Genomic DNA, 23913 nt, shown 5'->3' with positions numbered 1-23913 from the left:
CTCTTGGGGCACTAGAAACGTGGACCTCTGCCAACACCTAAATCTTATGTTAACTTAGTTTTCTTTCAGATACGTCCCTCTCATTCTCAGGACAATTAGGACGTGCAGCCTCTTCCTGATTTTTCACTGATGGATGCTCCATAAAATTGTGCCTCTCCTCTCTGATTCTACCAGAAAAAAACACAATTCAAGCCACAATTCCATCTAGACTTGATCATGGCAACTCACTTAAACTTGGATACGTAGCCTACATCCTGCAGCAGTTTCTTATCATTGAACATGCTGCCCATCAGCTCATTTTAGGTCTGCCTCCCTGATCTCACACATTGACTTAACATAACACAGTATACTAGCTCCCAGCGATTGATGCTCCATTTTTAAATGTCTTTGCTTAGCCCACTAGGCCATCAGTCAGACCAGGTTCTATATTTGAGAAACAAATTTCAGCTCTACCATTCTAAACACACCTTGAACTCAGTAAACACCATTTGGCTCATTGGACCTCATATTAGATGTGTATGGATAGGGGCTGCTCACATTACCCCCTTGCGGTAAACACTGGAAAACACTGGCATCTAAATTGATCTCTCTAACTAACCACCTATCCTTCTGGAGAAAAGAAATCTTAAATCCTATCTGTTTCAGTTCCTTCTTCTACATTCTTTCATTTACACTACATGTTGTAAGCAAATGAGAGTTATTGAAAACATGCATTGGGTGGTGCATCCCTGGAAATGTAATCAGACTGGTGAGTGTAGGTCAACTTGTGAGTGTAGACGAACTTGTGAGCGTAGACCAAGTTGTGGTTCTTCTGTTGGAGTTGTGTGCAAAAGGGTGATGGTGTTCCACTAGAAGAGTACGATCTCTATAAAATCTATTGTCCCTCTCATCTCCTCCAGAATGTACAGAATTAATTTGATCAATACAAGAATCAGGAAACATTGTGCCTCTTAAGAGCAGCACCAAGACAGGGGGACACAGATGGCATCAGGCACATATTAAAAAGTGTTGAAAGAGGTTACAGATGCCTCTTTGGAAAGGGATATGAATGGAAGAGACCAGGAGAACAATCACAGTTACCTTGAGGGTGTCTGTAAAGTTGAGGAGCTGAAATGTTGGTTCTTAACAATCTAGGGGAGTGTTACATTTGAGGAACGGAAACAATTTGGAAAAGGTGCATACAAAGGCAGCTGGGACTCGACTTATCAAGGGTGGCTCTGGAGTGGAATCAGGGCATTCTTCACAGAAAGAATGGGCGTGATGCAGGCAGGACACAAAATACGTTAGTCAATAGTGTTATAGCTGGCAGACAATGTGGGTTTGGTGGTCTTTAGCTGTAATAGGTATGAATTGACCTACGTACACGACACACTATTTTCTTGTTATCTGCAATGAATGTTAGAAACACAAACAAGTAACGCCCTGGGCAGGAGGGCGATGGACAGATCACAGGCTATGCAGAGAGAAGGCACCAATGGCTATGAGCATCACTTGCTTCTGAAATCAGGATCTTCTGTGATCTGCCAGATACCAACATAGAGTTCAACTGGAATCCAATGCATTGTATCAAGGTGTGTTACCTGGCATGGCGTCCCTGCATTCTCGATGGCAAAAGTTGAGGCAGCACTTCTGTGAGCCTGGGCAGCCGCTGTCCTCATTACATGTATGCATGTATGGCGGAGGGAAATCACAGGCCATATACTGGAAAGGACACTCCCCGGGCTTCACTAAAATGCAGAAATGCACAATAAGTCCCACAACTATCAAGGAACCTCTCTTACAATCTATATATGGTCAAAAACATTGCAACCATGTGAAAATGTGGCAACATTGATGGGAAATCACAATTGTAGTCTTACAAAATGTAACAGTAATCACAGTGTATGAGTTAAGAATTCTGTAATTAGTGTTCTACTAACTCTAGATAGGTGAAGGGCTGCCTGTAAAATTGGCACTTTTTCAGATGCTTTGCATTTCCAGGGAAATGAAAAGGTTAATAATTGCGGAGAAAATATGCCAGCGGCTGCATTGCAGAAAGTGTCCTGTGGCACTTTAATATTACAGAAAGGGCGACAGATGCTTGTGTGGCCCCTTCTGGAATACTGATAGCGGTGGTGCACATGTAGCACTGGCTCTCTCTTAAGAGGTCATTCCCTCATTTGCATGGGGGTGTGGCACTGTGCAAATGAGGGAATCACTTTACCTATGGTCCTGCACCATATTATGGACGTGGGCACAAGGGTATAGAAGCTGTTAGGAGGAGCACTGTAAGTGCGACACAAAAAGGTGCATTGTCAGTGGACCCCCTGATAGCAGCCTTCTGGAGACAAGAAAGGGGGTCCCAAGCACCCCCCTCAGACATTCCCTTCCAGGTGGAGGCAGTAACTCACTGCACCCATGTTCAAAATGATCACTAATTCCTCCTTAAATTGCAGATGTATTGCCACCTGCACAGGAAAACACGGAGTGGCTTCGCAGATGCTGCTCCAAGTCTCCCTTGAATACACAGCCCCTAGGGCAGCACGGGTTTGTGGCTGCCCTGAAGGGTGTGCATTCTCTGTGGAAAGGAGCACTTTTCCTGTTTGCGCATGGTGCACCTATATAAAGATGGAACATGGTGCAAACAGTAAAAGTGCGCCCTATGAGTAATAAGGGCCCAGGTGCATAACTTAGCGACTCAATGTACCCTCAGAAAAAAATATTCAAAGCACAGTAGCGGCTTGCGAACTGCTGAGTCTTGTGGACAATATGGCATCAAACTGGACTCATTGCTCACAATGAAAAACCAAATCAATGCAGTTTCCTCAGCCTGCTTCTACACACTCTGCCTGCTTCGAAAGGCTTTCAGATAGATCCCCACAGAGCCCAGAAAGACTGTCACCCACGCACTCATACCCTACGCCAATGCACTCTACGCCAGCGTCACCCAGGAACAGCTCAAGAAACTACAGACCGTTCAAAATGCTGCTGCCAGACTGGTCCTCAACATCCCCCACCACATCACACAACACCTCTGACAACTCCACTGGCTCCCGGTCAGCACCAAATCACCTCAACGCTCTTCTAACTTGCCTACAAAGCTCTCCACAACATAGAACCAGCAAACCTGAACCATTGCCTCACATTCCACATACCCACCAGACAACTCCGTTCTGCCCCACGTGCCCTAGCCTCCGTCCCCAGGATCCACAATACCAGAACTGAAGGAAGTTAATTCTCCTACCTCGCCACCAAGACCTGGAACACCCCGACCCAATTCTAGAAGGACTTTAAGACCTGGCTCTTTGAATGATCCTCTACTCCCAGAGGGACCAACAGATGCCCCCCCCCCCGCCCCCCCACCAGCGCCTTAAAACATGCACGGGAGAGTAGCCGCGCTTTATAAACCCCTGATTGATTAAAGTTCTCCAGCGCCCGTATAGGCAGCCGCTCCTTCCAAGTTCAGGCTGCTTGCCTGTGGGACTGCCTGCCTATGTCACTCAGATGGGTGCATGATTTGCTTACCTTTAGGAAGCAGCTGAAAACCTGGCTATTGCAGAAATAGCCAATAGCCCCTCTTGCCTTTAGTAACAGTTACAGCTCTTCCCTGAGTTCTTTTAGCGCTGGGACACTCTACCTGAGTAGCTGCGCGCTCTATAAGTACCAATTTAACATAACATCTAACATTGATTGATTGATTGATATAAAGGTAGCGGACCTAAGCACCAAGGAGACAACTTTCACCAGAGAGTGGCATGGTCTTTAGAGATTTTGTGCAATCCCCACATTATTTTTTCTCTGTAATAACAGTCGTTTGCGGGACACATCCACATCCCCGTGTTCTCATTGACTTTGTCCACCTGATGGCTATTTAGGTAGGCTTATACTATTGCTATGCGGGACATGCCCGGGCAAAGCCTGGGCCATGGGAAGACCTGCCTGGAGCCTGTCACAGGCCAGAAGACGCTAGGTATGGTCCACTCTCTTTGATTTAATTATTTTTGGATCCTCAGTGTCTCCAGATTTCAAATGCTGCTTGAGTATTGCATTATCATATATAAGTGGATTTACATGCCTCTAATACTAGTGAATGTCATGTAACCTATCTTTTAGTAAGGCTTTTTGTGAAATTGACCAAGAAAAAGAGCATTCATTGTGAGCGTAAGATCCACTGATCTAAACTTTACTGCAGAGAGACTATCGTTTTTAGTTGAACTCACTCTGGGCACACTACATCACCTATTAGACTGTATTGATCAACCTCTTGCAGTTAATCCTTCTAACAAAGGTTTACTTGTGAAAGAAGGTCAATCTACTCAAATGGAGAATTTAGTAAATTAATTCAAAGTAGGTGTTAATTGGGATATAAAAGTGTTGTAAGGTTCAATGCTTACTAATCTCGACTTGTCAAATTAATCGACAGAGTGTCCCTGTGACAAAAACATCAACGACCTCCCATATAAACACTGTCTTGCACGGTTGGGTGCTGTCTACTAGTGCATCACTTTCTACTTGATGTTCCACAGCTCCCGCCACAACTCACCCGCTTTGGGCTAGTCCCCCCATGGGCACAATTATTTAACAGAGTGGTACATTGGCTCAATTATGAAGTCAGCATAGGGAGGAGAATGGATTCTGCCAGTGGCAGTTCCTCCCTTAGGGCGGGGGAGCGTCGCCTCACCTGCTGCAAGCACAGCAGTATACTACAGTGAATACATTGAATGACAGCACATCATAATTTTTACACTTAAGATGCTAATCAAGCAGCATGTCTCTTGAACCATTTTGGAAATCAAATCTAGGACTGAAACCAGATACAAGTGGACTTTACTAGTGCTAGTCCCTATGTTTGATCAACTAATTGGCCTTGAACATCTCATTTCACGAGCAGCGGTGATCATAGTAGCAACCATATATCTTGCCATTTATTGAATGGATTTACCCCTTTACAGCGACTTGAAGAAATAGAGGGATGATGGATTATTAATTCTGATGGCACTGAGACTCTATTGAGTGGGCATGACAAATGCAGGCTTTTCCTATAGAAGCTCAGACAAAAATAGAGTTACTAAAATGTTATTGTGGAACGTGACCAGTCTTCATGAAAAATTGTTGTATTAAGGATTGGAACTCTGGTAATGAGATCATAATTCAATGCCAGTATGGGTTTTAACGGGATTTTGGTACATTTCCCATCATCCTTCTGCATAAGAAGTGACATCAATGTTTTCCCTCCAAAGTCATCTTTCAAAGAAGAAAACATGCACAAAGAAATCATTTTCTATCACCCCTCTGCACATGAGGTGACATAACTGCATTTCCCATCATTCATCTGCACAGTAAGGGACATCACTGGTTTCCAGCCAAACCCATATTCAAAAAAGAATGTAGACATGAAGATTTCCCATCTAGCACCTGCACAGAAAGGTACATCAATGACTTCCTGCCAAAACAATTTTAAGAAAGAAGTAGATAAGCAAGAGGACACTGATTTCCCATCATCTATTTGCACAGTAAGTGACAACACATGTGGCCTTCTCCTTACTTTAATCAATACCCCTACGGTGTCCTATCACCTGGGTGTCCCATGCAAAAATAGACACGGCCAGTGAAGGGTAGACACAGGCAAAGGTATTGCCTATGTAGGCCTATTAGGGCCAGGAAGGACCTGAAACCTACAAGCTAAGATATAACCATGTGGCTCCCGCAGCAGCCCACATTACCAACCCCCACATTGACAGCCAGACCAAGACAACAAAAACACTCATGTATGATCCTAACAACACATAGATCCAACCTTCTATATATCAGATCAACTACCATACACTCTCAAACTACAGAATACACATTTGAAATCATGCCCATTAACACTCGTTCTGCAGCATTCTATGAACCAGACATTGCAGACACATCATCACTTATACACAAGCTTGATCACCTTTTCATTACAGAAACATGGTTTAACCCCACATCCACATACATCCTCGACATCCTTTTCCCATGGCTTACAGCATTCTTTGTATGGACCGCACACATAAGAAGGAGGACTCACCAGCTGTCATAAGTCCTCCTAGTCCAGCACCCTAGGAAAGCAAGTGACACTCAATTCTACGGATTTATTGATATATCACTTTTCATTCTTTGCAACTCGGACCACCAGCTTCCATCTTATTACCAGATCTCCCAGGTCAGGCAAGGACTTGATTAATCCATTCTCCTCACCACCTCATCCATCCAATAAACTGACTCAACCCTCCAGGGCAACTTCAACATCCCAGACAGAAGCTAAAAAAAAAAAAGAAAACAAAATGAAAAGTGCCACCACAAACAACCTAATTGAAACACGCAAGGGCGTACAGCACATCACTGAGCAAAGACACTCAAAAGACTACATCTATGACCTTGTCTTTTTACCATCACCAACAATCTGGACTGGACCAAATACCTCACTGTCTCTATCTCGCCATTAACTTCCTACCAACAAACCAACGTCAACTCAAAAGAGAAGACCAAATCTTTAAATTTTAAAAGACTATGCCATTGACAATTTAGTGCACAGCTCATTGCTCTCCTTATGCGCTCTGCATCCGATGCTAACACCCTTCTAAATGACTTCAACACTGTTTTGGAAAACTATGTCAACATCTACCCTTTAAAGAAAATACACAAGGTCAAGTCAAAACCTACTACTCTAAAAATCTTGTTGACAATAAATTCTTGACTCACTCAGGGGAATTAAATTAGAACCTACTGTCCTTTCCTTCTATCAGTCCATCACTCTCCTATTCTTCATTGGCCAGGTCATTGAAAAAGTAGTCTGCTCAACTTTAAAATCAAACCATTGTTAACCATCTCTGCACGACTGCCAGTGTAGCTTCAGATTACACTGCAGCATGGAGACTGCTACCTTACACATCATCGTAGACTAAGCCCTTTTGACCACAGATAAAAATAACCTCACCTCCTTATACTGATGGACCTCTTAGCTGCCTTTGACACAGATGATAATGCAACCCTCCTCTACAACCTGGAGTCTTAAATGGGATTTACCTGCAATGTCCTTCACTGATTCTCCTCCTACCTTGCCGATCAAAATCCTTGTGTTCACTCGGGCTCCTTCTGGGGTCAAAACATCCCTGTCATCAGTCCCCCAGAGTTCAATAATGTCTCCTGTTAGCTTCATTCTCTACATGGAGCCGCTTGGGGCTCCACTCACAGATAACAGCACTAAGATTCGCCAATATGTAGATGATTCAAAATGGTAATTGAAAGTATTGTCTGCTTTAGACATCCAACACCTCAAGTACTGCCTGCACCTCTTCCGTACTTGTTTGTCCAGTACCTACCAGAAGTTCAGACCAACCAAGAAATACTTCATGTTATTTTCCAAGAACAAGAAGCAAGAAATACTGCAAATTTGTCTCAATGGCATGAACTTTGATGGCTTAAAACAGCTGTATTTCTGTTGATACCTATTTTCTTGGGGTGGAGTTTAACATAGCATGAATTAGAGCCAAAGGTATCAGAGCGCTTTACATGAGCACCAGTTACGTTACAGACAGACACATTAATTTTTGTTAGACACGGGGAGATTAAGTGATTGGCCCAGAATCACAAAATGTTGAGCGTCCATGCCAAGACTTGAACCCGGTTTCACAGCTCCGAGGTCGACCGCACTAGCCGCTAGGCCACATTCTCTGCTGGCCTTTCAGGCGCAATAGACATGAAGTTACACCAAGTAGAAGAACATTGTTTTTTGTAGGCAACTTCTGAGATTAACACAAGGCACTTTTCATTATTAGAGATTAGGTCCACGTTACTTGAAGGATTTCATTCACATGGCTTCACATCTTTTGGATATTCATTTGGTGCAACAACGCCAAATTAACACAAGAGATCATTTACGACTTCTTAAGTTTAGACACCTTATTGGACTTGGCCCTTTTTGCAGGGTCATCCCTGAACTTTTTGCCTTTCTCCTGGTATTTTTGCAGCTGCACCCTCACCGGGTGTTGGGGGACAGACTTCCTTTTTCAGCATTCCCAGGCAAGCCCAGTAGGGGCCCCAGATTGGGAAGGGTCGCCAAGGAGGAGCTACCACGGGCCTTAGTGTGAGGTCAGGACGAGACCTCGGCAGGAGGCCTCGATGCTCCACGCTGTGTGGGGGTAACCAGTGCATCACGGGAGGGACTGTGTGTGCACCTAATAAGTGATTACTGTACACTACAGATGAGGTACAGGCCTAAGATGGGCCTAATGTGACCATTAGGTTTTGCACAATGTATTGCCCAAGGTGATGTCATGATGCTCATGTCTCAGGTGTTTATGCTACATACAATGTTACAAGCAGTCACTTGTTGTTTCACTACTTGTGTAATGGTTATGACAGTGGCCCGATTGGCCCAGTAATGAATGTATATAATCCCCTGTAATGTAATACCTAGTGCCAGGTGGCTCAGTGTATATATGTGATTATGCTCGGATATGTTTTATGGTAATACAAAGGCTATTTTTATATAACCTTGTGTGGAGTTTCTTTCGTGGTGTGCCTAGTGTGGCGCTGCTGTGAGTGTTGCGCAAACGTTTTACACATTGCCTCTGGGATAAGCCTGACTGCTCGTGCCAAGCTACCAAGGGGGTGAGCAGGGGTTATCTTCAGTGTGTCACTCCCTTGCCCTGACTAAAGTGGTGGTATCAGCCTGGCTTAAGCGCTTGCCCTAGCCAACCAGAAATCCCATTTATAACATACCTTATATAAATTTCCATGGCTTAAATATGTCAAAATGCCTACTCCAACAATGGGTGCCCAGAACCCAGGACTTTTTGACTATATTAATTACATCTGTAAGGTGGAGAAGCATAATGTCGAAAAGTTAGTCTTCTTACAGAGATCCTCTGAGAAGAGAAGACACTGAATTTGTCAAATCATCTTTCAAATCTTATATGGTAACTCTTTGTAAAATAGGTTTACAGTTTTATCGTGATCTGAAAATTCTATGAGTATAATTTTTGATCTGGGTTGATGATTGGAGTTATTCATCAAATGGGGCGTAATTACGATGTCAGTGGGACAAGTGTACAACCGACACTGTTGCGGAATGGAACAGCCCAACCATAAGTCGGCAGTTCCACCCGCTGAATTTGTATACAACCGAACTATGGGAGGTCGGAAACATCCATTTTATAATAGCAGCTTGTGCGGCGGCTGGAAATGGGCCGCAGCACAAGTTACAAACGGATAATGGATGTTTTCAAACATCAGTGTGGCAGGAACCATGCGGAGCCTGCCACGCGGTTCAGGGATGTTTAGGGGGGCACAGGCCTCCTATCTGAGGCCTCCAGAGTGTGGGGGCCCTGCTAGGGGCCCCCAAAGTCACTTTTGACAGCCTTTCCATGTTGGAAAGGCCGACATGGAATGGCTGTGGGAAATGGTCATTATAATCCAGACGGCGGTGTGTAAGCAGGCACCGTCGCTATTTGGAGATTATCTGTCCGACCGAAGGCCCGAGTTGATCTCAGATCTTGTTGGGCATAGTTCTTTTTCCACAGGGCGCGGCGGTCCGACCTACCGCATTATAAGACAGAGGTTGGACTGCTGAGTCCGAAGTCGGATGGATCTACACCGACAGCCTGTCGGTGGGGATCTGCCCAACCTTGTAATTGGGCCCTTAGTATCAAACCACAGAGGTGCATGTCGTACATGAGTGTAATGTAATTCGTGTCGCACTAGAAGGGAGCAGTCTTTTCTCCGTGTTTGTCAAGCCTCCTGACGTCGTGGCCAATCAGCTAACGTGGGCGGCCGTGACGTCAGGGGGCGGGGAGAGGAGGGGAGAAGAGCGCGGAGATCGTAACGGGCGGTTGTCTCCCCGCCTGCTCCTCGTGGGCCTTTGCAATTATACTTTCAATAAAGTTCTTCCTATCCAGGATTGCTGCCTCGACTCCCTCATTCCCTGCCACTACAAATGGCGACGAGGGTTAAAGCTTGAATTATGGCCCACGAGCGAGTTCCGACGCCCCGAACGCTCTTATGCCCGCTGCGGTGTGGGGCGCGGTAGTGTCCCCACCTGTGATCCTGCGGAGACTTCCACACGGACGTCGTCTCCTTCCTGCTAGTGCCTGCCGTGTGCTGCCTGTCCTACCGGCGGGTTTCCGCTACTGATGACTGCTGCCTGCAGTCCCCGATGGAGTGCCTCATCCCTGCCTGACCACGTGCGACTATCCCTGCGAGCTGCCAATACGGTGCTGCGGTCTCCTGTGTATCGCTGCTGATCCTGTCGACACGTGGAGCTCAGGCGGTGTGTCGCGAGGCCCAGGGAACCCCGCAACGCTGGTGTGCCCCGGTGGGTGAAGAGCCTGTGCCTGCCGTCTGCATCGGTGTGGTGTGGCCCATTTCTTCGTGCTGGGGTGTTCAATTGCGCAGTCCGTGGCAATACCAGAGTTGCAGCTGAATCTGATCTCGGCGGCCCCGCTCCCACTTGTGGTGCCTGTTCCTCCGGTGATGGCGCAGCCTAACAATATCTGCATGCCTCCTCTCTTCCTCGAGTCCCCTGGTAAGCCATGCATGAAGTGGAAGGGGTGGTTGCGCGCTTTTGAAAACTATATAGTTTCCATAGACGGCAAGAGGTATGACGCCGAGCGCAAGAAGGCGCTCTTATTCGGACTGCTGGGGAAGGCTGGCCAAGAGGTTTTCGACAGCTTACCAGTATATGTGAACCCCCCGGGGGCCCTCGCTCCTCTGAATGAGTACCAGGAAGCGGTTAAGCGGCTTGAACTGCAGTATTCCGAGGAAAGTAACATCATGGTGGGGCGCCACAAGTTTGCGTTGCGGAAACAGGATGAGGGAGAGACTATCGAAGAGTACATTGCATGTTTACGCGTTTTTGCCCAAGACTGTGAATTTGCTGAGATGACTGATACATACATCAGGGACCAGGTGGTGTTCTACTGCCATTCTAAGAAGGTGCAGGAACGGTTGCTGGCTTGTAGGAACCCTTCACTGAAGGATGTGGTGGCCATTGCGAAGGCCATAGAAAGATCCTTGGTGTCCACTAGGGAGCTTGCGAGCACGAGCCAGGCTTCGAATGTGTTCTACGTGCAGGACAAACATAAAAGTGCGCCTAAGACTCCAGACAAGGCGGCGAGCGATAGAGGGGGAGGCAGGAGACCGCTCGCTACTTTAGGTGTGGGGCACAGGATCACTAGGCGGACAGCAGGGCTTGCCCGGCTCTGACCAAAAGCTGCACCAAATGCAAGAAAGTGGGCCACTTCGCGGCAGTGTGTAAAACCAGGAAAACCGGGGGGAGTGTGAGAGTGAGCTCGGTGAGCGATAGCGATTTGGATACGAATGCAGACATTGTGCTGTCCATTGACGCGGAGGATGGCAGAGTGAAGGGGCCCATCGGCTCCGTCCTGATTGGTGCCATACAGTTGCCGTTTACGGCTGATTCTGGTTCCCCTATTACCTTGATTTCCGACACGACATTTGATGTGAAGTGGCAGGGTGTGCGATTGCGTGAGACGGATGTGAATCCGAAGGACTTTGGGGAACAAGACATAGTGATGAAAGGGTACTTCTGTGATACCCTCACCTTTAGAGGGCGGACAGTGAGGACAAAAATTTACGTGGCTGAGAAAGGGAGGAGCCTTGTGGGGTGGAAGGACCTGGCGAAGTTGGGTGTGATGCTAGTCCCTGGAGCTGCCGATCCCATAGTTCTGCGTGATGACTGGGTCAGCTATATCCAGCCAGATGATGTGCATGGTGGGTTGTCAGAGGTCACTGACAAATTCGATGCCGTTTTTAAAAACGAGGTAGGGTGTGTGAGAGGATTTGTGCACGCTATACAGTTGAAAGAAGGTGCGGTGCCGATAAAACATAAGGTTAGAACAGTTCCTCTCTCTGTCAGGGGGGAGCTGAAGGCTATCCTAGATAGATTGAAACAGGAAGGAGTGATAGAGGAAGCAGGCGCATCGGAATGGGTGTCCGCGATCGTAGTGTCCAAAAAAAAGAGGACAGGGGACATTCGGCTGTGTGTGGACCTGCGGTCCTTGAACAAAAATATGCTGGTGAACTGTCATCCGCTACCCAACATTCAAGAGATTTTGTCATCCACATCAGGGTCGAGGTTCTTCACTCTGATAGATTTGAAGTCAGTGTACCGCCAGGTGTGCCTCACGGAGGATTCCAAGAAACTGACCACCTTCATCACCCTGTTCGGAGCGTACAGGTACGTCCGTCTTCCGTTCGGCCTTGCATCGGGCGTCTTCCAGAAGCTGATGGATCTGCTCTTCTGCGACATGGAGGGTGTCGAAGCGTTCCAGGACGACATCCTAGTCCACACGGAAGATGAGAAGGGGCACCTGGAGATGCTGGGCAAGGTACTGGAGGTCTTGCGGGAGAAAGGGATGACGGTCTCCAAAGACAAATGCAAGTTCATGGAGAGCAAGATCGAATACTTGGGGCACGTTCTGACCCCGGATGGTATTGCGCCCAAGGATGACCTGGTGAAGGCCATACGAGATGCCCCATGTCCCGGAGATAAGGACGCCTTACGATCGTTCCTGGGGCTCAGCGAGTATTATTCGAAGTTCATGCAGGGATACGCAACCACGGTGGAACCTCAGAGGAAACCGCTGCGGAAGAACGAGAAGTACGTGTGGGCATCGGAACAAAGCGCTGCCTTCGAATCCGTCAAGCGCGCCATCGTTGCGGCTCCAGTGTTGCAACCGTACAACAAGGACCTCCGGAATGTGATCACGGTCGACGCTAGCGCTAAGGGTATCGGCGCTGTGTTTTGCCAATTCCAAGGGAAGAAGGAGAATACCATAGCGTTTATATCCCGGTCTTTGAGCGATGCCGAGAAACACTACAGCACCATCGAGCGTGAGACGCTCGCTTGCGTCTGGGCAGTGGATAAACTAAAGAACTATCTGTGGGGCAAGGTGTTCGAAATTGTCACGGATCACAAACCCCTGATATACATGATGGATGGTGAAGGCCGCGGTAATGGGAAAGCCAGCTCGAGGCTCCTGCGCTTACTGTCCAAGCTGCAAGAGTACCACTTTGTCATCAGACACATCAAAGGTGGCCTCAACAGCAGGGCGGATTGCCTATCGCGCATGCCAGTGAACGGAGAGGAGGACTGTTCCCTGGACGACACGGAATGTGTGGTGGCGATGGTGGACGCAACGGCCATTTGCGAAGGATCCATCTCTGAGGAAGAGTGGCTGGCAACCCAGGAAAAAGACATGACCATTCGCAGAGTGATGGAACACATGACGTCTCATTGGCCGCCGGTCCGGAACTTGCACGGAGCGCTCAGATGTTTCCAGCAGATAAGCGCTGAACTTACTCTTGAAAACGGTTTCTTGAAGAGGCATGAGCTGTTTGTGCCTCCGGAAGGCCTGAGGGACAAGCTAATCAAGATTGCCCACAGGGGTCACCCAGGTAGCACCGCTACCAAAAATCTTCTTAAACAATACTACTGGTGGCCAGGGATGTGCAGCGACGTATGCAGCTTTATAGATCGATGCGAGCAGTGCTTGAGAGCCGACAAACATTGGAAGACGGGCAAAGGGGAGCTGCAACTGGTGGACATACCGGTCGGCCCCTGGAGCAAGATTGCTATTGATTTCGCGGGTCCGTTTGCCCTGCTACCGGACGACTGCAGACACCTCATAGTTCTCACTGATTACTTCTCCAAGTGGATTCACTACAAGTTTGTTCGGGAGGTTACCACGGAGCGGGTGATCAAGGTGCTGAAGAAAGTCTTTGCGTTGGAGGGGCAGCCGAAGATCATGGTTTCTGACAATGGCACCCAGCTGGTGTCCAGGCAGATGACGGAGTTCCTGGCCAAGTTGGGAATCAAGCAGGAGAAGACTCCACTGTACAGCCCGAAGAGTAATGGACAGGTTGAGCAGATGAATAGATTCCTCAAAGAGGGTGTTCAACAGGCAGTTGCGTCCCACATGGATGTGAAGGCGTTTATAGCAGATAAAGTACACACCTTTCATAATACGCCTAATGAAGTCACAGGTCACACACCGTTCTATTTGATGAGAGGGAGAAGGTGCATGAGCGAGCTTACCCCCAAATTCAACAAATGGTATGACATGAGGGATGAAACTGAGACTATACAGGATGAGATGTTGAGAGTCAAGGAGCGAATTGTGGCTAAGCAAGAGAGCAACAAACGGTACGCTGATATGGTGAACAGAGCCAAAGCAAAAGAAATAGAGCAGGGAGATTGGGCACTGGTGAAGAAGCAAAACAAAGTGATGAAGGGGGAATCTGTGTTTCAAACCCCTGTACGTGTGCAAGAAGCGACAAGAGGGGCAGTATGTCTGGAAGGAGGTGGATGGCGTAGTAAGGACGACATAGTCAAGCTCAAAACTGGTCAGGAGGAAATCATCATGAGGGGCGGTCGTGTGTGTGAGACCGTGGGCGATGACAGTGTGCTTGAATGGCAGGATAATGAGGTCGCTTACGGAAGTATGTGCGATGATCAGAATGGGGATAATTCCCCCGTCCAAGGGTGGACCGGACGTGGCAGTGCAGATAAGAGTGAGAGTATGCGGTGTATCACGGGTGGTGCCGAGGGGCGGCATGGAACTAGCCCCAAACAGGTGAGGGGTGACAGTCAAAATGATCGAAGCTCTGGCCAAGGTGATACTGGCACTGGCTGGGTGGGACACCCTCAGTATGTTACCCCAAGTAGGCCGGCAAGGCATATCAGAGCACCCAAGAGATTCGACGATTTTGTTATGAGATGAAACTTTGTTAATTCTTTGTATTGTTAAGGGGGGAGATGTCGTACATGAGTGTAATGTAACTCGTGTCGCACTAGAAGGGAGCAGTCTTTTCTCCGTGTTTGTCAAGCCTCCTGACGTCGTGGCCAATCAGCTATCGTGGGCGGCCGTGACGTCAGGGGGCGGGGAGAGGAGGGGAGAAGAGCGCGGAGATCGTAACGGGCGGTTGTCTCCCCGCCTGCTCCTCGTGGGCCTTTGCAATTATACTTTCAATAAAGTTATTCCTATCCAGGATTGCTGCCTCGACTCCCTCATTCCCTGCCACTACAGTGCAGTAGCTTCTAATGAGCTTCACTTGGATCTCTGAGACAAGCAGGCCTTACAAATGATAGTGCTCTTCATTACATTTTTCAATTGTGTTGCATTTTTTGCTAAAACGCTATCACCAATAGTTCTTATTTAATCAGTGAGAATATTTTGGCGGGCTATATAAAACAATTTCTCCAAACAATTTTGGACAAAACTGAAAATAATTACATAACAATTACCCTGCAAAAAATAACTGTGATTTATTAAACTTTATCATTTCAAATTCTACAAACAACAGCTATTAATTCATTGACAAGATACATATTGCTTAATATTTTATTGTATTTAATATAAATGACCCAATACTCTCCAAATGTATTTGTGGACCAGGGATCCATCACATGAATGCCAGAGCAAGAGTAGGGCGTAACTCCAACGAGAAAGTAAACCGATGACGTGCAAATAAACCATTACCCGAGGCAAGGTATAGTTTGTCAGTGTGGCGCCTTCTTCTCAGCTTTCAAAACGTTTCTATGAAGCAGCACTTAAAAAGATTACGATATGTGACGTGTCTAAAATGAACACTGGACACCCTTTGTTAATAGATATGCGTCATGCCTGTTTACCATGGATCGCTATGCCCCTCCCAAGGCATGAAGCATGGCTGTGCGGAATATGCTCTCGCGCAGAACGCGACTGTGCGCAGGACTACTTCGGTGAGGGTGGATGCACGCTCTGCAGCGTTTAATTCCACCAATCAGAGAGCCGGGAAGCAATGGACCAATCAGGAGCAACATAAACTGCCTTCCATTCACTTTCCTGAACGCTGCTTGCGTGCTTGTTTTGCAGTGACAATGGATATGAAATTGGAGGCACTGAGGCTCAGATGCAGTCAGAACAAATGCTGGCAATAACCTAGTTTCCAAAGATGCTTCGGTTGTGTCCCCTGATGCGGCCTCTCAGGCTTACCTTTGGAGAGCTCCGAGGGCCCCACATTGCATAGGATGAGGAGGGCCAAAGGACCAAAGCCGCCGAGGGAGGCTCGCATGGTGCAGTCAGGGTGGGTCTGAATGCAGCACGCTGCGGGCTCAGGGTTAGACAGCAGAGGGGGCGGACAGGGGCCGTGGCAGAAAAACAAACACACCTTGAACTCATGCCGCGCCTGTTTCATAACAGCAGGTTTCACAACCTGAATCATTTGAAAACAGGGTCAGAGGTACCATGACGAAATATACGCCCTTCCCTTGAAGCAGTGTGAACGTGCAGTCTGGAACTGGGGGGGAAAACTGCAAAATAAAAAATGTGCTCTGCTTTAAACTGTTCATTCATTTTCTTCTCTTGGCTTCTGTATCTGCATGTGTTTATGTCACTCTCTGCCTGTTTATTTGATTTTTAATACCATCCACCCCTGCATCCATCCAACCACCCATCCGTCCACCCATCCGTCTCTCCATCCACGCATCCACCTATCCACCTACCCATCTGTAGTGTCCTGCGAGACACGTTCTAGTGTCTCACAGGAAGCTGTAATCCCAGCCACTCCCTCGAGGGCTGGACACACTGCACCCCACACCCATCCATCACGGGTGTCACGAGTGACGTGGCCCCGTCAATAAAAGAGCCCAAGTGCACGTGCTCGTGGCCAGTTACTGCGGTATTCCTCCTGGTGCCTGTGTCCATTATTTCCGGGATGTGGGCCCTAGGCCCAACACCACACCATCCATCAATCCAACCCATCCATTCACACACCCACCCCACCTAACCAGCCATCCATCTACCCATCCATCCACCCACCCATCCACCCACCCATCCATCAATCCATCCACCGACCATCCATCAATCCAACACATCCATTAGCCCACCAAAGAGCCTAACCATCCATCCATCCACCCATCCATCCACCCATGGATCTATCAATCCATCCATCCATTCACCACCCATCCATCCACCGACCCATCCATCAATCCAACCGATCCATTCCCCTGCCCACCCCACCTACCCACCAACGCACCTACCCATCCATCCATCCATGTACCCATCCATCCATCCACCCATCCATCCTTCCACCCATATCTATCCACCCATCCGTCCATCCACCGACCCATCCATCAATCCAACCCATCCATTCACCCACCCACCCATGCACCTAGCCATCATCAACCAATCCATACATCCATCCATTCATCCATCTACCCATCGATCTATCCATCCATCCATCCACCTACCCACCCATCTAACCATCCATCCATCCAATTAGCCTGCCTGTTGGTCCTTTTAACTAGTTGTGCATTTCTCCATATTATCACATTGATATCTCCCTATTTGTTCGCTCTGTTCTGGTTCTCACCCTTTTTAGGTCTCGTCTACGCAGCGCGCATGCGCTGCTTAGGAGGGGACCTCATGTAATCAATTCCGTTTTTTCCCTAAAAACGTGCATCCGTTGCATTGCTTAGAATGCAACGCGTGCACGTTTGGCGAGCGGCACCATATGGTAGCAATTATCGCTCCTGGCGCTGCTCGCTCCCGAAAGGGAAACGCTCTCAATTTTGGCGACACTTTATAAGGCGCGCGTGCCTGTTGCTTTGGTTTCCAATGCATTTATTTAGGCGCGCGCGCGCTTGTTGTTTTGTTTTCAATGCACTTTTTTAGGCGCGCGCGCTTGCTATTTTTTAGGCACAGAAAGATTAAGTGCTTTGTCTAGAATCACATGATATTGAGCCCATGCCGAGACTCCCTCAGGCCATATCACCAAATCCTCTTTCATTTAAAAGGGAGAGTAGTTTCTGCACATTTCAGCAGCAATACAATGAGAGTGCTGGCACGTCTCAAGGGCAAACAGGTACAAGGGTGAGTACCTGCTCCAATATATTTCCATTTATAACACTTGTCTTTGGGGTTTGGATGTTATGATGCCCGTACATCAGTGATGTGATGCCAGAAACCGGTCCCCGGAAGCTTGTTTCCTTCCCAGTATAATAATTGGCTTGGTAGTTTGGTTTGCCCTGTTCCCATCATGCACTGGGACAGGTACAGACTAATTTGCATGTAGCCAGGTTCTGAGCTGGGATGGTGCAGTGAGCTAAAAAACAGTGATGGATTAAAACCATGATCTCTTGACTTGGTAAGAGTATTCTGCATCATTCAGAAACTCTGTCCATCACCACCCCCTTTTTCCCAAATCGATTTTATCCACACTCAGTGTGGGAGGGTATGCTCAGACGTGAGTCCCTTGCTCATTGCACCATCAGGATTCAGGCAAGCCGGGCCGACGAAGGCTGTGATGCCAGAAACCGGTCCCCGGAAGCTTGTTTCCTTCCCAGTATAAGAATTGGCTTGGTAGTTTGGTTTGCCCTGTTCCCATCATGCACTGGGACAGGTACAGACTAATTTGCATGTAGCCAGGTTCTGAGCTGGGATGGTGCAGTGAGCTAAAAAACAGTGATGGATTAAAACCATGATCTCTTGACTTGGTAAGAGTATTCTGCATCATTCAGAAACTCTGTCCATCACCACCCCCTTTTTCCCAAATCGATTTTATCCACACTCAGTGTGGGAGGGTATGCTCAGACGTGAGTCCCTTGCTCATTGCACCATCAGGATTCAGGCAAGCCGGGCCGACGAAGGCTGTGATGCCAGAAACCGGTCCCCGGAAGCTTGTTTCCTTCCCAGTATAAGAATTGGCTTGGTAGTTTGGTTTGCCCTGTTCCCATCATGCACTGGGACAGGTACAGACTAATTTGCATGTAGCCAGGTTCTGAGCTGGGATGGTGCAGTGAGCTAAAAAACAGTGATGGATTAAAACCATGATCTCTTGACTTGGTAAGAGTATTCTGCATCATTCAGAAACTCTGTCCATCACCACCCCCTTTTTCCCAAATCGATTTTATCCACACTCAGTGTGGGAGGGTATGCTCAGACGTGAGTCCCTTGCTCATTGCACCATCAGGATTCAGGCAAGCCGGGCCGACGAAGACTGTGATGCCAGAAACCGGTCCCCGGAAGCTTGTTTCCTTCCCAGTATAAGAATTGGCTTGGTAGTTTGGTTTGCCCTGTTCCCATCATGCACTGGGACAGGTACAGACTAATTTGCATGTAACCAGGTTCTGAGCTGGGATGGTGCAGTGAGCTAAAAAACAGTGATGGATGAAAACCATGACCTCTTGACTTGGTAAGAGTATTCTGCATCATTCAGAAACTCTGTCCATCACCACCCCCTTTTTCCCAAATCGATTTTATCCACACTCAGTGTGGGAGGGTATGCTCAGACGTGAGTCCCTTGCTCATTGCACCATCAGGATTCAGGCAAGCCGGGCCGACGAAGGCTGTGATGCCAGAAACCGGTCCCCGGAAGCTTGTTTCCTTCCCAGTATAAGAATTGGCTTGGTAGTTTGGTTTGCTCTGTTCCCATCATGCACTGGGACAGGTACAGACTAATTTGCATGTAGCCAGGTTCTGAGCTGGGATGGTGCAGTGAGCTAAAAAACAGTGATGGATTAAAACCATGATCTCTTGACTTGGTAAGAGTATTCTGCATCATTCAGAAACTCTGTCCATCACCACCCCCTTTTTCCCAAATCGATTTTATCCACACTCAGTGTGGGAGGGTATGCTCAGACGTGAGTCCCTTGCTCATTGCACCATCAGGATTCAGGCAAGCCGGGCCGACAAAGGCTGTGATGCCAGAAACCGGTCCCCGGAAGCTTGTTTCCTTCCCAGTATAAGAATTGGCTTGGTAGTTTGGTTTGCCCTGTTCCCATCATGCACTGGGACAGGTACAGACTAATTTGCATGTAGCCAGGTTCTGAGCTGGGATGGTGCAGTGAGCTAAAAAACAGTGATGGATTAAAACCATGATCTCTTGACTTGGTAAGAGTATTCTGCATCATTCAGAAACTCTGTCCATCACCACCCCCTTTTTCCCAAATCGATTTTATCCACACTCAGTGTGGGAGGGTATGCTCAGACGTGAGTCCCTTGCTCATTGCACCATCAGGATTCAGGCAAGCCGGGCCGACGAAGGCTGTGATGCCAGAAACCGGTCCCCGGAAGCTTGTTTCCTTCCCAGTATAAGAATTGGATGGGTAGTTTGGTTTGCCCTGTTCCCATCATGCACTGGGACAGGTACAGATTAATTTGCATGTAGCCAGGTTCTGAGCTGGGATGGTGCAGTGAGCTAAAAAACAGTGATGGATTAAAACCATGATCTCTTGACTTGGTAAGAATATTCTGCATCATTCAGAAACTCTGTCCATCACCACCCCCTTTTTCCCAAATCGATTTTATCCACACTCAGTGTGGGAGGGTATGCTCAGACGTGAGTCCCTTGCTCATTGCACCATCAGGATTCAGGCAAGCCGGGCCGACGAAGGCTTTGATGCCAGAAACCGGTCCCTGGAAGCTTGTTTCCTTCCCAGTATAAGAATTGGCTTGGTAGTTTGGTTTGCCCTGTTCCCATCATGCACTGGGACAGGTACAGACTAATTTGCATGTAGCCAGGTTCTGAGCTGGGATGGTGTAGTGAGCTAAAAAACAGTGATGGATTAAAACCATGATCTCTTGACTTGGTAAGAGTATTCTGCATCATTCAGAAACTCTGTCCATCACCACCCCCTTTTTCCCAAATCCATCAGTGATGTGACATCAGACACCGGTCAAGCTGGAGTGGGCTGGACGTTCTCTCGTGCCAGTTCAGATCCAAGCGAAGTGCGTCTTTTTTGGGGAAGTTTTATATACTACGAATTAGACCCGAGGGTATCAGAGCGGTTTACATTAGCACCTGTTGCCGTGCAGAGGGACAGATTAATTTGTTGTTTTAATGATTTGCCCAGAATCACAGAAAGTTGAGTGTCCCTGCCGAGACTCGAACTGGTTCCCCAGTTTCGAGGTCGACATCTCTAGCCATTAGGCCACATCCTGTCCTCTTTGTCGCATTTCCTCTCTCTCACACTCCCTTTTGGTCTTGCTTTATTTTCCGCTCCCTTCACCTGCATTCCACCGGGCCACATTTGCTCTCATGGATTAAAACCATGATCTCTTGACTTGGTAAGAGTATTCTGCATCATTCAGAAACTCTGTCCATCACCACCCCCTTTTTCCCAAATCGATTTTATCCACACTCAGTGTGGGAGGGTATGCTCAGACGTAAGTCCCTTGCTCATTGCACCATCAGGATTCAGGCAAGCCGGGCCGACGAAGGCTGTGATGCCAGAAACCGGTCCCCGGAAGCTTGTTTCCTTTCCAGTATAAGAATTGGCTTGGTAGTTTGGTTTGTCCTGTTCCCATCATGCACTGGGACAGGTACAGACTAATTTGCATGTAGCCAGGTTCTGAGCTGGGATGGTGCAGTGAGCTAAAAAACAGTGATGGATTAAAACCATGATCTCTTGACTTGGTAAGAGTATTCTGCATCATTCAGAAACTCTGTCCATCACCACCCCCTTTTTCCCAAATCGATTTTATCCACACTCAGTGTGGGAGGGTATGCTCAGACGTGAGTCCCTTGCTCATTGCACCATCAGGATTCAGGCAAGCCAGGCCGACGAAGGCTGTGATGCCAGAAACCAGTCCCCGGAAGCTTGTTTTCTTCCCAGTATAAGAATTGGCTTGGTAGTTTGGTTTGCCCTGTTCCCATCATGCACTGGGACAGGTACAGACTAATTTGCATGTAGCCAGGTTCTGAGCTGGGATGGTGCAGTGAGCTAAAAAACAGTGATGGATTAAAACCATGATCTCTTGACTTGGTAAGAGTATTCTGCATCATTCAGAAACTCTGTCCATCACCACCCCCTTTTTCCCAAATCGATTTTATCCACACTCAGTGTGGGAGGGTATGCTCAGACGTGAGTCCCTTGCTCATTGCACCATCAGGATTCAGGCAAGCCGGGCCGACGAAGGCTGTGATGCCAGAAACCGGTCCCCGGAAGCTTGTTTCCTTCCCAGTATAAGAATTGGCTTGGTAGTTTGGTTTGCCCTGTTCCCATCATGCACTGGGACAGGTACAGACTAATTTGCATGTAGCCAGGTTCTGAGTTGGGATGGTGCAGTGAGCTAAAAAACAGTGATGGATTAAAACCATGATTTCTTGACTTGGTAAGAGTATTCTGCATCATTCAGAAACTCTGTCCATCACCACCCCCTTTTTCCCAAATCGATTTTATCCACACTCAGTGTGGGAGGGTATGCTCAGACGTGAGTCCCTTGCTCATTGCACCATCAGGATTCAGGCAAGCCGGGCCGACGAAGGCTGTGATGCCAGAAACCGGTCCCCGGAAGCTTGTTTCCTTCCAAGTATAAGAATTGGCTTGGTAGTTTGGTTTGCCCTGTTCCCATCATGCACTGGGACAGGTACAGACTAATTTGCATGTAGCCAGGTTCTGAGTTGGGATGGTGCTGTGAGCTAAAAAACAGTGATGGATTAAAACCATGATTTCTTGACTTGGTAAGAGTATTCTGCATCATTCAGAAACTCTGTCCATCACCACCCCCTTTTTCCCAAATCGATTTTATCCACACTCAGGGGCAGATTTATGAGCCCCTTGCGCCACTTTTGCGTCACTTTTCCCATGTTAAAAGTGACGCAAAAGTGGCGCAAGGGGCTCATAAATCTGCCCCTCAGTGTGGGAGGGTATGCTCAGACGTGAGTCCCTTGCTCATTGCACCATCAGGATTCAGGCAAGCCGGGCCGACGAAGGCTGTGATGCCAGAAACCGGTCCCCGGAAGCTTGTTTCCTTCCCAGTATAAGAATTGGCTTGGTAGTTTGGTTTGCCCTGTTCCCATCATGCACTGGGACAGGTACAGACTAATTTGCATGTAGCCAGGTTCTGAGCTGGGATGGTGCAATGAGCTAAAAAACAGTGATGGATTAAAACCATGATCTCTTGACTTGGTAAGAGTATTCTGCATCATTCAGAAACTCTGTCCATCACCACCCCCTTTTTCCCAAATCGATTTTATCCACACTCAGTGTGGGAGGGTATGCTTAGACGTGAGTCGCTTGCTCATTGCACCTTCAGGATTCAGGCAAGTCGGGCCGACGAAGGCTGTGATGCCAGAAACCGGTCCCCGGAAGCTTGTTTCTATCCCAGTATAAGAATTGGCTTGGTAGTTTGGTTTGCCCTGTTCCCATCATGCACTGGGACAGGTACAGACTAATTTGCATGTAGCCAGGTTCTGAGCTGGGATGGTGCAATGAGCTAAAAAACAGTGATGGATTAAAACCATGATCTCTTGACTTGGTAAGAGTATTCTGCATCATTCAGAAACTCTGTCCATCACCACCCCCTTTTTCCCAAATCCATCAGTGATGTGACATCAGACACCGGTCAAGCTGGAGTGGGCTGGACGTTCTCTCGTGCCAGTTCAGATCCAAGCGAAGTGCGTCTTTTTTGGGGAAGTTTTATATACTACGAATTAGACCCGAGGGTATCAGAGCGGTTTACATTAGCACCTGTTGTCGTGCAGAGGTACAGATTAATTTGTTGTTTTAATGATTTGCCCAGAATCACAGAAAGTTGAGTGTCCCTGCCGAGACTCGAACTGGTTCCCCAGTTTCGAGGTCGACATCTCTAGCCATTAGGCCACATCCTGTCCTCTTTGTCGCATTTCCTCTCTCTCACACTCCCTTTTGGTCTTGCTTTATTTTCCGCTCCCTTCACCTGCATTCCACCGGGCCACATTTGCTCTCACCCCCCAGCCCCTCCTTCTTCGCTCCTAATTCATCCAGTCAGCCTCAGGGCGCACATCAGGAGCTCAGCCTGAGCCGGTGTTGCCCGTTGGCTGGGGGCAGAGGCCTTGAGCGGGGCTAAGAAAAACAAACAGAGTTTCTGAGCAGATGTGCATTGTCCAAAAGCCGGTGCGAGAACGGGCCTCAGAGCAGACGCG

General features: G+C 47.9%; 1 protein-coding gene across 2 annotated transcripts in view; it reads right to left on the bottom strand.

Moving 5' to 3' along the window:
• LOC146822221 (uncharacterized) overlaps window positions 1-16190 on the bottom strand; it is a 168703-nt gene extending 152513 nt beyond the window's left edge. The window contains exons 1-2 of one of the 2 annotated variants that reach the window (XM_085613370.1): window positions 16002-16190; window positions 1581-1727 (exon numbers count right to left, since the gene is read on the bottom strand). In XM_085613370.1, the coding sequence (XP_085469496.1) occupies window positions 1581-1727; window positions 16002-16080 (226 nt within the window). In that variant the 5' untranslated portion in view covers window positions 16081-16190. Of the gene's footprint in view, window positions 1-1580; window positions 1728-6031; window positions 6260-16001 lie in introns of those variants that run through there. The other variant, XM_085613371.1, reaches the window with a different exon arrangement.
• Window positions 16191-23913: the final 7723 nt, after the last annotated feature.

This window comes from Triturus cristatus, chromosome 6 (genome assembly GCF_964204655.1).
Source record: "Triturus cristatus chromosome 6, aTriCri1.1, whole genome shotgun sequence".
NCBI lineage: Eukaryota > Metazoa > Chordata > Amphibia > Caudata > Salamandridae > Triturus > Triturus cristatus.
This window is presented reverse-complemented; position numbering and strand designations above follow the sequence as displayed.